Genomic DNA, 14783 nt, shown 5'->3' with positions numbered 1-14783 from the left:
AGTAAAAATATGTGGGTCTTCCTTGAGGTCTGAGAAGAGATCCAGGCTAGACATAGAAATGTGGGCATCGCTAGCATTTAGATCATACTTAAAGTCACGAGATCACTGAGAGAATGAATTTAGACAGAACCAGAAGAGATTCAAGGACTGAGTGCCCGGGCACTCCAGTCTTTGGAAGTCAACAAGATGAGACGGGGAAAACAAAAGAGACTATGGCAGGGCAGCTAGGAAGGAAAGATACAAAGTCAGCATGGGGAGTGTCCTAGCAGCCAGAAGAAGCAGGTGGTTCAAGGAGAGAGACCAACTGTGCCTGACATACTGGTAAGTCAAGTGAGACAAAGACTGACCATTTAATCCACAATGTGTGGTCATGGGTCACCTTAGTGAGTGGTTTCAGTGGAGGAGACCCAAGAGAGAAGAGAGAAGAAGAACTGGAGACGATGAGTCTATACAAACATTTTAAGGAGTTTTGCTGTAAATGGGGGGAGAAAAAGAGGACAAGAGTGGCGGTGTTGGGTTTTTTTGTTTTTTTAAGACGGAATTAAGTAAAATAAGTATCAAGTATCTTATTATTAAAGTTATTTATTACACTTAGAATTTTAAAAGTATATTTTTGGAACAACTAGTTCCCAGTTTTGTCTCAATAATTACCTTTTGCCAGAACTAAGTGTGGAAAACTAAGGTTTCGTGAGTTTTCTGCATAAATGGGCAATAAAAGCTAATGAGGAGTGTTCAGGGTGGTCTGGAGTGGTCTGGGCTTCCCGGGCAGTTTTATAGCTAGCTTTTGAATAAACAACTCCCTCTCTGTGCCACTTCACTGCCTCTAGTTAAACCTCTACTTACAGAAAATCTTCCACATTCTGTATATGAGCATTTGCAACCCTAATCAATCGGACAGAAACATGCTTAGGACACAATGCCTTGTTTGTTAAGATTCCTGGTAACATTTGGAAATGAGCTTGAGAAAAATTTTCAAGACTCCAAAGATATTTGAGCTTCAAGATTTTTTTTTTTCCAAATTGAGTTTCAGGGCCAAATAAGGCAACAACATGCCAGTACCTTCAAGGGCATATTCTGCTATCAGGAGCTAGTATTCTAATGCTAACAACTACAAAATACATTGAAATACCCTTACTGTAAGTTCTCATCTAGTTCTGCAACTTTCTTCTTTAACTCCTGGTTCTCCTTGATTGCAGTGTGAGCTGTGATTTCGGTTCTAATTTTAGAAGTGGTAAGTGCTGCTGATTCTTCTTCCAGCTCCTGAACTCTGTCTCTCAGGGAGGTGAGGAGAGATGATTTTCTAGCATTATTTTCTTTGTAATTCTCCATTTCAGCTTTCAACTCTTGACAGGAGGCTTCTTTCGAAAGCATCTTGGATCGGAGGTCTCGAAGCTAACATGGAAAAGCCATAAAAAGGAGGAAAAGGATTTCAGTGGCGTTAAGTGTGAAGTACTTTTAAGAAACCCAGAACCATAATTTCAAATCTCACTCTTTTGTTCATGACTTAATCCAACTTTATTTTCTTTTTTTCATATTTGTGTCTACATCACCAGATGGGAACATATGCCTAAACAATGGACCTCATATTCTGTCTCTTTTGAAACCAACTGAGCAATGTCTCGGGGTGATTTAGTGTCACTCAAGAGACATTTGTGGTGTATTTTGCAAAAAGTGATATTTTTCCATGGTAACTCATTTTCTAAATCTGCATTGCTGTTATTGCTGCTGACAGACAATGAAACAAGAAACCTACGAGCTAAGATATTTGTAATTTCATGGCCACAACTGGTTCCTAAGTAGATACAGACTATTTGATATGTCACTGTATTTCTCCCACTTGCCTTCAGGATCCTTATTGTGGGCAATAAAAAAATATTAATGATAAAAAAATAACATTCCGATTTCTGGGGAAAATATGGAAGAAAAGGAAAATCCTTATAGGTTTTATACAAAAGAAACATTTTAACTTTCATGAATTCTATGGCATCAAAATATTGAACAACGTATACGCCCTATTAAGATGTCAGGGCCACCCTATAAGAAAACTTTATGAATGTGTGTACTTCTTTGGAACTATGAGTATACATGCATACAATTTTTCACACACACACACACACACACACATACACACACAGAAGGTATCAAATCATCTCTCAGTGGACTCCTGGTAGCCCAATGAAAGGGCTAGTTACCTCATAAGCAAGCCCAGGACCCCTCAGGGCCACCAGGCTATGAGCAGAATGGTTCTAGAGAGACTCTCAGAAACTCTACAATAGACCTGATCCAGCCCAGAGGGAAGATGGATCCTAATCATCGTCCTAGAATTTCCCCCAGCCAATCAGAACTAGCAGGAGGAAGGGATCCAGCATTCCATTCTAAGACCTCCAGATTGCAAGCAAACCACGTTAAAGGTACATATTCAGGGAGATGCTAAAAATGCTCCAACACCAAGGCAGCTTCAACCAAAGTCATCAGGTGCCTCCAGGTCTGTCAAGGCTGTGAAGCTCCTCAGACATCTGGGAACCAGCCAACGTCACCTTGCTTTGAACCACGGCAAATGCACAACCTTTCAAGAATTCTCTACGACAAGGGGAGTAGATGAACCAGAGGCGTATCACCTTTGCCAAAAGGTGTAAAGCTGTGCCCTCCCGTCCTATTTCTAATCACCTCTACGCTCTGCTTCACTCTAGAAGAAGCTAAAATGGCCCATTTTGAAGTGGCGAAGATGCAGTCTTACCTCAGACTGAGCACATTCAAATTTGACCAAAGTTGCCGCCAGTTCACTTCGAGCGTTTTCGGCCACATTCCGATAGTGGTTTAGTTGTTCCCGGGTGACTGGGACTTCCAAGGGACGGCCATAAATTTCCTGACAGGGTTCCCCCAAAAGACAAAATATAAAGAAGAGTTTTAAACAATCTTTTTCCATGCAGCTGTGCAGAGCAAGATTAAACACAGAGCATTCTTTGTAGTCCAAATGTCTCGAAAATGCTGCCTAGGCAGTGTCTCGTCCAGATCATCTCACTCTCAAAACTCTGAGGGAGGCGGGAGGCAGCCCAGGAACAAATGATGTGTTCTCCCAAGATGGCATTTAAGGATTGGCCTTTGCCACTTTAGAGAGCTTCCTTCCACCCAACTCAAATGCTACTTGACCTCTGACCAGAACCGATAAGAGTCCCCACAAAACTGTCAGAAGAGATGCAATGTGACAAGGTCCACAGCAAAGAGGCAGTTTTCATTGTCCTTCTGTTTCCAGACTACAAAAATGATCAACCCACCTCATATTTTGAATAAAGGGCATCATTTGTTTACCAAAGAGATTGTGTGAGTTAAAGGCAAAAGGCTGCCTCCTTCCTAATTATTCACTATACCATTTATTCTCAATCTCATAGCCTATCTTGGGGTCATGACTCATGAAGGTGACTCAGATGAATGCAGGAGACCACGATAGTGGGGTGGTACCCGAGGAGTCTTCCCCCCATCCGCCAGGCAACAGCTCTCAGTTCCACGGATGGCAGCCAGTGCAGAACTGTGGATCTCCGCGTGGCCAAGTTTTTCCAATTTTTCAAGACAAGTCATATATGCAGACTTTCTGAAGTAAAAACTCCCAGTTTTTTCAGCTTGGCAACTAATTTCAATGTTTAAAAAAAGAAACACTATGATCCAAATAAACACATCTGCAGAGCAGATTTGATGGGTTTGGCCTGTGGGTCATAGTCTGTAACCTCTGGTTCTGTTACTTATGCCATGAGACCAGCTTCTTTCGAGAATTATTCCTGAGCTTGGACAGATACCTACTTCACAGAGGTAGGGATCTGTGAAGTCTCCAAGGCCTGTGCTCTTTGTGAAAGACACACAGGAAAGCCATTCATTTCTGAAGGAATATGAAAGAGGTCACATAAAGGAGGGTTTCCTGGAATTATCTATGAGGCCTCAGGGGACATACTAGTAAAACTGGTTTATGGCTGCCCAGCTACTGAACTGCCAAAGACTACTGTTTGGAAAATGCTCATGAATGCAAAAGTCATCTCAGAGCCCTTAACTTTATAACAAGCGTTGTCATGACTAGTGCGTTTTGATGCACAAAATGCCAAGCAAAACCTTCACTGCACCTAGCAACAGCCCATGTTTGCCAATCACAACATATCCAAGAAGATGGTAGGTATGTACTCCTGGGGAGAAAGCATAAAACGTTTAGCTACATCTAATAAGAGAACCACATCCTGTTCAGCCTCACTTTATATTCAGAAGTGACTTCCCCACCCTAACCACCACAGCAAGATTTCCTAAAACAGGCCACATAAGGACTTTGGTCACTTATGAGAGGTATGAAGTAGAGTGTGTATGGCACATCATTTTATTTATTTTGTGTATTTATTTATTTAAGAGAGAGAGAGTGCAAGCGGGGGGAGGGACAGAGGGAGAGGGAGAGAACCTCAAGTAGACTCCACACTGAGCAAAGAGCCCAACTCAAGGCTCAATCTCACAACCTTGAGATCATGACTTCAGCTGCAATCAAGAGTCAGAACCTTAACACACTGAGCCTCCCAGGCACTCCTGTATGGCACATCATTTTATAAAATTCATTAGGAAAATAAGTTCTTCAATAGCTATGATTATTTCTTTCAATGACTAGCATCCTTTTTCAGGAAATGATGTAATCATTCCATAATGTTATATCTCCTTCTTATGAAAAAGCAGTGTCCACTGGACATAATATTAAAAGCCACACGAGACAGTTCAGATATGGCCCTTCATTTTAGGAGATTACAATCTAAAGCAGAACAATACCAAAAATCATTTACATCTTCAGATGTGCACGGGTGAAAGAAACGACACGTTAAGATCTCATCACAATGCATACCAGGACAGGGCCCACATTAGGCAGACTCCTGATTACTGAGTTTAGAAGACAGTTGCTGAGTCTAAATCACCCTTCAAAGTCCAGCAGCCTGGAGATTATTCATCAAAAATATTTACTGAAAACTTACTCAAGGTCAGGCACTGAGGTTACACCCTACTAAGAAAAAGAACATTTATCAGACAACCACACTAATGATTACATAATTACAAACTGAAATGCATACAAGAAAGAAAAAAAAAGAGAAAACAAAGGAAAGTGACTTACCATCAGAGACATGAGAAGGAAAGATTTCCCTAAAGAAGTGATGACTGAGTAGGTATTAAATAGGCAAGAGGTAATGAAGCAGGGGCAACACACATCATTCAAATAGCCAGAAGTCTGAGCAAGGGTCCTGTGGCAGGAACACACTGTGCGGTCAAAGATCTGAGCAAAGGCAGGGAGGCTGAGGGACAAGAACAACTTAAGAACAGTAGCTTAAAAGGCAGCTCTGAGGGGTGCCTGGGTGGCTCAGATGGTTAAGCGTATGCTTTCGGCTCAGTGCATGATCTCAGAGTCCTGGGATCGAGTCCCACATCGGGCTTCTTGATCAGCGGGAAGCCTGCTTCTCCCTCTCCTTCTACTGCTCCCCCTGCTTGTGCTCTCTCGCTCTCTCTGTCAAATAAATAAATAAAATCTTTAAAAAAAAATAAAAAATAAAAAAATAAAAGGCAGCTCTGAGCTCATTCACATATGGTAGTGCCAGGTAGGGCTATTCTAACTTGTGCATTCTGCCATATGAAATTTAGAATCCGCTTATCAAATTCCCAAAAATCCTGTTTGTATTTTCATTGGGATCGTGTCAGTTTTATAAATAAACTTAAGGAGAACTGACATCTTTTAAATACCGAAGCTTCCAATGAAAATCACTTTTTTTTTTCCATTTGTCCAGGAATTCTTCTATGTCTCTTAGTAGCTGTGATGATTAATTTTATGTGTCAACTTGACTGGGTCACAGGGTGTCTAAATATTTGGTTGAACACTATTCTGGTTGTGTTTGTGAAACCGTTCCTGGTGAGTTTAGTATTTGAGCTGGTAGGCTGAGTAAAGCAGATTGCCCTCCCCAGTGTGGGTGGGTCTCATCCAATCCACTGAAGGTCTGAATAGAACAAAAAGGCTGAATAAGGAAGAATTTGCTCTCAGACCATCTTCAAGCTGGGACGTCGGTCTTCCTCTGCCTTTGGACTCAGACTCAGACTGGAACTTACTCCATCAGCTCTCCTGGGTGCCCAGCTTGCTGGTTACAGATCTTGGGATCTTCAGCCTCCATTATGCACAAACCAATTCCTTATCATAAATCTCTTTCTATAGACAATATAGTAAGAGAAAAAAATTATATAGAGAGAACCCTGACTGAGCACTAGAGACACTTCTGTGCTGAGATGGCTCTGGAATGTGCCACAGAAATCCATTCCTTCAAGACATTCGGAGGTCGCCTAACTGAGAAGAAATGAATGGCAGTAGCAGGAGAGGGTTACAGGGACAAGGAAAGACAATCCAAAAGCTGAAAGAAGAATACATGAATGTATTTCTTTATGACTAAGCTCTTCCATCTCAGCCCTTCAACCACCTGACAGATCCTTATGAAGTGTTTGTACTATCTCCTAGATATCTCCGGTTTGGTTTGGAATTCTTCTTTCACCTGAGTTCAGAGCTGTGTTGTTGTTACGGCTCTTTATTTTCTGGGCTTGTCATGGATTTCTACTTCATTACTCCGTGCTCAGAGTACACTGTCTGCATTCAGGGCTGACACTCACGGGTGTACTGCAGTGTGGTGGACCAGTTTCCACTCAGAATTGGATCTATTCAGGCGGGGCGGTCCCTTTGCTCTACCGGCCATTACCTATTTTCCCCCATCATCCTTGTCTATGTTATTTCTACTTCAGGGAATTTATTGAGGTTTTTGTGAATGCTCAGTTTCATGAAGGTCTTTCGGGCACCTGAAAAGAAGGTGCATTCTCTGTCTTCAGGGCTTGGAGTCCAACATCTATCTTAGATGTACCTTACTCATTATTTTAACTGGGCACTTCTAGCCCAGCCTCATTTCTGTCCTTTACTCTGTCATGAGCTGAGAGGTGAGTTTAACCTCCCATCACTACTGTAAATCTCTATCACCTGGTACCACTTGTTTTCTTGCTTTGGGAGGGCTGGTGCTGTTCGACTTGGTGTAAAGATTCAGAACTTTATCTTCGCGGTGGGTTGTACCATGCAGCATCATAACATGCTCACTTATTCCTTTCTGCTCTGAATCTAGTCTTTTTTCATATTGAGACCACGATCCCTGATTTTTCTTTGTTTGAATCTGACTACCTATACCTCTGTTCCATATTTTTATGTTCATCCCTCCTGGATCACTTTGTTTTTGATGTCTCCTATGTAATACAGCTGGGTTTGGCTTTGCGATCAATCTTAAAATTCTTTTTCCTGTCCTGGATGTCTCCATGACGTTTACACCTGTTCACGTGACAGATAAACTTGGTCTTAGCTCTGCTGCATTATTTTATGTTATGCTTCTTGTTTTGATCGCTCTTCCAAAATCTTTCACCACACATCTGTTTGCTTTGCTTTCTTTGGTCGGACCATTGGGAAGGTTTGTATTTTTGTTCTAGTCTGAAGTTTAACCATAACTTTAAATAATACTTTTTAGACAACATCCACTAATTCACTACAATAGCCTACCTTCCCTTCCTTGCTCCTCTCGTCCCCTCTCCTACAACTTCGAATTTTTGATCTTTATATTCTCATTCTAAATACTTGCCAGTGTAGCCCCAAAGTTACTAGATGGAAGAAACCAAAATGCTTATGCTACCTCTCCCTTCTTCCTCTCTTAAGCTGGCTAGTCTTTGCTTCAGGGGATTCTCATAATGCACGTGCTCAATCTCTTCTCTATGTATTCCATTTTATTCACCTCCTCCCTGTTCTTTTTTAATTCTTTATTTCCATTCCATCTCCCTTATTCTTCCTATATCTTCTCTATGCTCGCCTGCCTCCCTGTGTCCCATTAGGTCTTGCCTTTATTTCTGCAATGGCTTCACTTTTTTTGTCTTTTCTCTCCTGAACCCCGCCAGGTCACATTTCATCTCCTCTCCTCACCTCGCTGTATCTTTCTTGAAGTCCTGTATCACTGCTTTCCAAATACACTTCAGGCACATGTTGGCTTTATTCAATTGTTTTATTCACGATGAATGTTTGGTCACAAGTTTTCCTGTGTTGTTTCCTCTTTGATTGCTCATTAGAAGGTGAGTGCTCGCTGGGCCAGCTGTGGAAGAGGTGCACACACGGATGGGAAGGTAAAGTCACTCAGGCTCCAGCCAAGCAGGAGTTTCCCTAAGACTCAGGATTTATATACAACTTCATTTGACTTATCTTTCATTCCAGCCCATGGAGAGGGTTTATCACAATGCAGACTTTCCACGAGCGCCCTGCTCCACAGCTTCCTAGAAATCTGGCTCATGGCATGATTTTTACTTGGCTCTCCCTCTCCTACTTTTTGGAAGTCAGGTAGATGCAGAGAAGCTCCCACTGGCAGTCCACACACCTCCATCCTCTCTTGCAACAAGAGATATTGGCTTGACTCCTCTGAGTTGGCCACTCATCTTTGCAAAATAAGCTTTCCCAGCCCTTCCTACCCTCTGCAGCCGGGGTGCCTCCCGCATGCACCTCCCCTCAACCTCTGCTGCTCGGGAAAAGCTTGCCGCCTACTTTGTGTTACAAGATTTCAGCCATCTCCTGGATGGGCCAACAATGGAAATTGTTTCTCATGGTCTTTGTTGCCTGAGGCTAATTTCCAGGAGTAGAAGGGAGAAATGCTATCTGTATGTCACCATTTTTAAACTAGAAGTACCTAGTTAGATTTTTTTTTTTTAGCTAAATGGCCCTTTGGTGGCATTGAGGCATTTAAAAAAAAAATGTCCTTTTAAAAATTTTGATTTTGAAAAAAAAAATCTAATTAAAACAATGTGATACTCAGCAGGAAATCAACAGAAAGACCAACAGAAACCCCAGGAACAGTTTTTAGTCTCCAGTGCTCAGAAGAATTTAGTGTATGAAGAAAGAGGTTATGCTATAAATAGTGGGGGAGAAAATATTGGTCAATAAATAGTGAAGCTAATTACTAAAGAAAAAAAATGAAATTTTAGAGCTGTATTACACATTATAAGCCAAAGTAAATTTAAGATAGACTTAAAGCACTGAATATTAAAAATGCAATCATAAAAAGTACTATCAATTTATATGTATCTTATCTTGAAAAGGATTTTCTAAGCATAGAAGCAATGAAAGAACATCAAGACAAAACTCACATATGACAACAAAATTTTAAAACTTCTATACACTAAAAATATATAAACAGAATTTAAAGTGAAGAACTGTAAAAATATTTACAAAAGTAATATAGTCAAAACCGTAATATGCAAAGAACCTACTCAAACCAATAAGAAAACAAATACCCTAGAGAAAAATTACATAAAAGAACTAACAATTATCAGAAGAACTATAAATGGCTAATAAATGAGAAGTACCCTTCTTCACTGGTCATCAATTAAATACAAATTATACTATCAGTGAGGTATTATTCCTGATCTTTAAAATTGATATTTTAAATATACTTAATATACTTAATAATTAAGAGACAGTTCTAAAAAAAGAGAGAGAGAGGTAGTTCTGTGAGAAAGACATGCTGACATACTACTCATAGAAAGATAAGCTGGTACAAAATTTCCAGAAAAAAATTTCACAGTATGTATCAATGAAATTTAAATTAATACTATTTGCCCCAATGAGTTTCCTTCTTATAATCTTATCTAAAGAAATGGAAATACACCAAAGATTAAATACAAAGATATTCAGAAGGCAATCATTAGCAAAATTTTCCAAATATATTCAATTGCAAAATTACAGACACAGTTACAGCTCAAGAGAAGCATGTTGAGCTCTAATTGTGCTTGAAGAAAAAAAGAAAAATACACAAAATGTTACATTCACACAATAAAATTATATTCAGTCATTAAAAATCATATTGTTGGAGAATCCTTAATGATAGGGGAAAATGCAATATAATTTTAGTGAAAAAAGACAAAATGTAAAATTGCACATACAGTTTCATCCCAGTCACATACAAAAATGCATAGATATAGATCACTAAATGACAGACTGAAATTGTTTTGTATGTATCAGATGAAGGATTAAAACATAGAATATTTTTTCAAGATTTATTTATTTATGATTTGAGGGGAGGAGGGGCAAAGGGAGAGAGAGAGAGAGAGAATCTCAAGCAGACTCCCCACTGAGTACAGAGCTAAAACCTAGAATATTTTGAACACCTACAAATTAATAAGAAAATCATAACCCAATAAAATGAGTATACATATAAATAGAGAATTCTCATTAAGAGAAATACGAATGGCTGAAAAATACATAAAAAGATCCTCCAACCACTCTAATAATCAGGTGAATAAGAATTAAAAGAAAGCCACACCATTTTTGGTACATCAGTTTGGAAAAAATAAAAGGTTTGATAATAACAAGTGTTAGCAAAGTATAAGGAAAGGGTTATCTTCATATGTAGCTGCCAGGAATATGAAATGGTTAAGCCCTTTGGATGCTCTACTGTCTTGACTATATTAAAATCAATGTATTGAGGCATCTGGGTGGCTCAGACAGTTAAGCGTCCGACTCTTGATTTCAGTTCAGGTCGTGATCTTGGGGTCATGGGATTGAGCCCTGTGTTGGGCTCCAAACTGAGAGGGGAGCCTTCTTGAGATTCTCTCCCTCTTTCTCCCTCGATCCCTCCCACCCCTCATGCACACACGTGCGTGCTCTCTCTCTCTCAAACAGAAGAAACAGAGTTTAAAATAAAATAAAATCTATGTATTATATTGACTAAATGTAAATATCATCCGACTGAGCAGCTCTACTCTCCAATTAACTCCCCATGAAAAATACTCATACATGTGCATAAAAATATGTATAAGGATATTCATTATAACATTATTTGTAACAGCAAAAGAGGAAAGGGAGGAGGGCTAAAACCATATAAATTTCCACTGACAGGGCAATTACTAAAACAAGGCACTTCCATACTATGGAATACTATGCAACACATAGTATAAGCTAGATCTGTATGTTGGAACATAATGATATCTCCAAGATATATCACTGAACAAAACTAAGAAAGTGTAGATCCATGGTTTGATACTCTTTGTCATAAAACATAAAAAGGGGTTAATATACTATTTATTTTCTATAAATATAGAGAGAGAGAGAGAAAAAAAAGAAAAGGTCTGAGAGCACACACATCACCTCAATAACAGTTCTTACCTCTGGGGGGTGACACTAGAATTGGAGCTGCAGGTGGGGAGAAGGCAATGGTTTAATTTTTTCAAGAAGGATATATTTATGCATTACTTGTATAATTAAATACAATTTAAAGAAAAGAAAAATATTGGAAAGAAAATGTTAACTGTAGTTATCTTTTAGTTATTGAACTAGATTTTATTTTCCTCTTTATTCTATATTTCTATATTTTCCAAATCCTTTACAATGACCATGTATTACTTTCATAATCAGAATCAATGTCTCCCCCTTAAATTCAGGAAAAAAAAAAAAGAACAAGGACAAGGATAGACAAAACTCAATAAACCCTACGAGGAAGTGTCTTTATGAGGAACACGAGCACAAAGAAGCAACTCTAGACAGCAAAGAGAACTCAATACACGTGACAGCAGACATTTCAGGGGGGTTACTCTCTTAATTAAGCCTTTGTATAGTTAGCAAAGTTTTTTGAAAATTCTTCAACTTTTTCTACAAGTATTAAATAATCTTCACTTCTAAAAAAACTAATTTTACCCTATTCAAAATGGCAAGATTAAAAATTCATCCATTTGTCCTCATGTGAGGATAATCTAAGTTATTAGGTATCTCTCAGTTAAACCATGAAGCAATTTCATATTAATTTTAGAAACCAACTACATATTATTTGATTCTGCTACTGATAGTATTATGATAATGACTGAAATTGACTCACAGGGTGGCTCATAGTATGTTCAGAATAAAGGACAGTTTCAAAGCTCAATGGCATAGAGGAGACATAAATTTATTCATAATTTAGTACACAATGTGCCCAATTACCTGACCTGGGGACAATGTCTTGGGCCAGTCTTGCTACTATGATATTTAGTTGTCTTATTATCCCATGGACAAAAAAATGAGAAGAAGATCACTGTCTGCCTGTGACACACAAAACCTCCTAATCCACTCCTATTTCCCTATGCTATAACCAATCTTCTCTTTGTTCCAGCATTATTCCACACTGCAGGACACAAGTGTGTGACCAAGGCTCTCCCAGTATGGAGTGCTTCTTGTAGCCTCTCCCTCTCTCCCTCCCCCTTCTTCAAGCTTCCAGTGCTGTCCCAGTGAGCAATCCCTTCTATGAACCCTCCCCTCTCTCCAACTTCTTCTCACCAAGTAAAGTTTCTTCCCTAATTTACAGTGCATAAATGAAGTCTTGCAAATTGTATTTCTCCAACATAATCAGTGCTCTAGTCAATTTTGGACCACTCATCAGTTCTTATCCCTAATTTGAGGGACTTTTCTGGTCCTCTTACTTTTGTTTCTTTGTATATGTGGATTTGGTTTCTGGGGCTCACTAGTGCCTGCAGGGCATAGTGTGATGTGTGCAGAATCCAGGAAATAAATCTTAGCAGTTGTGGGAAAATTTTTAGAAGACATTTCTACACAAAATCAAGTTTTGTGGAAAAGCTGATCTATTATTTTCATATTATTTTCCAATTTCTTGCCTCTTGGATGTCACTGTTATTCATTTAAAAACCTTCTAAGGAGGATGGAAGCGTAGGAGGACCCTAAACTCACCTCATCCATAGATACAACTAGGTAACAGCCACATCAGTGTAAATAACCCAGAAAATGACCCAAAGACTGGCCAAACAGATTCTCCACAGTTAAATGTAGAGAAGTGGCCTCATAGAAGAGGGTAGGAAGGGCAGAGACAAAGTCAGGAGGAAACAGACCTGCAGAACTGTCCCCAGAAGGCGGGTGGGGGGGGGGATCGGAAACACCACAGGTGCAGAGAGGGAAGAGAAATAGACTTTCACAAGAGGGAGCCTGAACAGGGAAGACGAATCCCCATAACATTTGGCTTTGAAAACCAGAGGGACCAAATTCTATGATTTCTTACAATCAGGGAGGTTTAAAACTTGGAACTTCAAAAATAGCAGGTTTGCGGGAGAGCCAGGAGCACAAGAGGAAACTGAGCCCCTGCACTTAAAGAGATAGAGCAACAAATAACCCCATGGAGATATAGCATGGAAGCAGGAGTTTGAAAAACGCCTGGGGTATATGGAACGGACATTTGTTTACTAATCTCAGAGTATGGGTTAGTGGGGCAGGGATTATTGGGCAACTTCTCCAGAACACAAGAGCTGGTGGCACCATTTCCCTCCCCTCCTCCTCACCATAAGCACACGAACACCTGTGGGCATCAGCCCTGAGCCAACATTCGATACCTAACCTGCTAACAGTGTGCCCTATCCACACGTCTTCCTGTGGAGCCAGGCCAGTGTAAACCTTGCTAACACCACACAGCCAGCCACCACACTCTTCTGCAGATCCAACCCAGCTACAGGTCCCCTCCCACCAGTGCAGACCTTGCTGGCACTGTGCGCCTCACCCCCCCTCCACATTCTCCTGAAGTTCAGTGCTACTGTATCTCTGGTAAACGCCTGATCTGACTCACCTTAAGCCCAACGTGGCCTCAGACTGGCCCACTAACACCACAGAAACCAAACACTGCCCACAACAGGCAAAGGGAGCCACTGCAGATGACGGGACTAATGGCAAATGGGGCCTCAGCCACAACAGCAGGGTGCACACAACACACACAGGAGACACCCCTGAAGTGCCAGGTGTTGGTGAACAGGGGACACTGAAGTGCAGGGCACTACAAGACATCTTTATAAGGCCATTATTTCCATTAGCAGAAGACACAGCTGATTTTGGTAACACAGAAACAGACACAGAGTGTTAGACAAAATGAGGAGACAGAGGAATATGTCCCAAATGAAAGATTAGGACAAAAATCACAGCAAGAAACCTAAACAAAACAGAGGTAAGTAATATGCCTGATAGAGAATTTAATGGTCATAAAGATATTCACTGGACTTGAGAAAAGAGTGAAAGACCTCAGAGAGACTTTAACAAAGAGATAAAAAACATCAAAAAGAACCAATCAGAGATGAAGAACTCAATATCTAAAATTAAAAATACACTAGATGGAATAAATAGTAGACTACAGAAAGTAAAAGAATGAATTGGTGACATGGAGGACAGAGTAATGAAAAGAAATCAAGCTGAACAGGAGAGAGAAAAAATAATAATAAATGAAAAGAGACTTAAGGAACTCAGTGATACCATCAAGTGTAATAACATTCACATTATAGGGATTTCACAAGGAGAAGAGAGAGAAAAGGGGGCAAAAAAAATATTTGAAGAAATAATAGCTGAAAACTTCCAAAATCTAGGGAAGGAAATAGAAATACAGATCTAGGAGGCACAGAGAACCCCCAACAAAATCAACCAAAAGAGGTCCACACCAAGACACATAATTAAAATGGCAAAGTGTAGTTATAAGAGAGAATTTTAAAGCGAAAAGAGAAAAGAAACCAATTACATACAAAGGAAACCCCATAAGGCTATTAGGTGATTTTTCAGCAGAAAATTTGCAGGCCAGAAGAGAGTGACATGATATATTCAAAGTGCTGAAAGACAAAAACCTGCAGCCAAGAATACTCTATCCAACAAAGGATATCACTCAGAATAGAAAGAGAGATAAAGAGTTTCCCAGACAAACAAAAATTAAAGGAGTTCATAA

At 39.8% G+C, this 14783-nt stretch overlaps 1 protein-coding gene across 3 annotated transcripts in view; it reads right to left on the bottom strand.

Moving 5' to 3' along the window:
* Positions 1 to 14783, bottom strand: part of CCDC170 (coiled-coil domain containing 170) — a 103783-nt gene that overhangs the window by 60843 nt on the left and 28157 nt on the right. For 2 of the 3 annotated variants that reach the window (XM_045865756.3, XM_045865758.3), the window contains exons 3-4: positions 2738 to 2866; positions 1136 to 1392 (exon numbers count right to left, since the gene is read on the bottom strand). In XM_045865756.3, coding sequence (XP_045721712.3) covers positions 1136 to 1392; positions 2738 to 2866 — 386 coding nt within the window. Of the gene's footprint in view, positions 1 to 1135; positions 1393 to 2737; positions 4442 to 14783 lie in introns of those variants that run through there. The other variant, XM_045865755.3, reaches the window with a different exon arrangement.

Source organism: Mirounga angustirostris, unplaced genomic scaffold (assembly GCF_029215605.1).
Source record: "Mirounga angustirostris isolate CCGP_5_RB_7025 unplaced genomic scaffold, mMirAng1.0.hap1 SCAF_8, whole genome shotgun sequence".
NCBI lineage: Eukaryota > Metazoa > Chordata > Mammalia > Carnivora > Phocidae > Mirounga > Mirounga angustirostris.
This window is presented reverse-complemented; position numbering and strand designations above follow the sequence as displayed.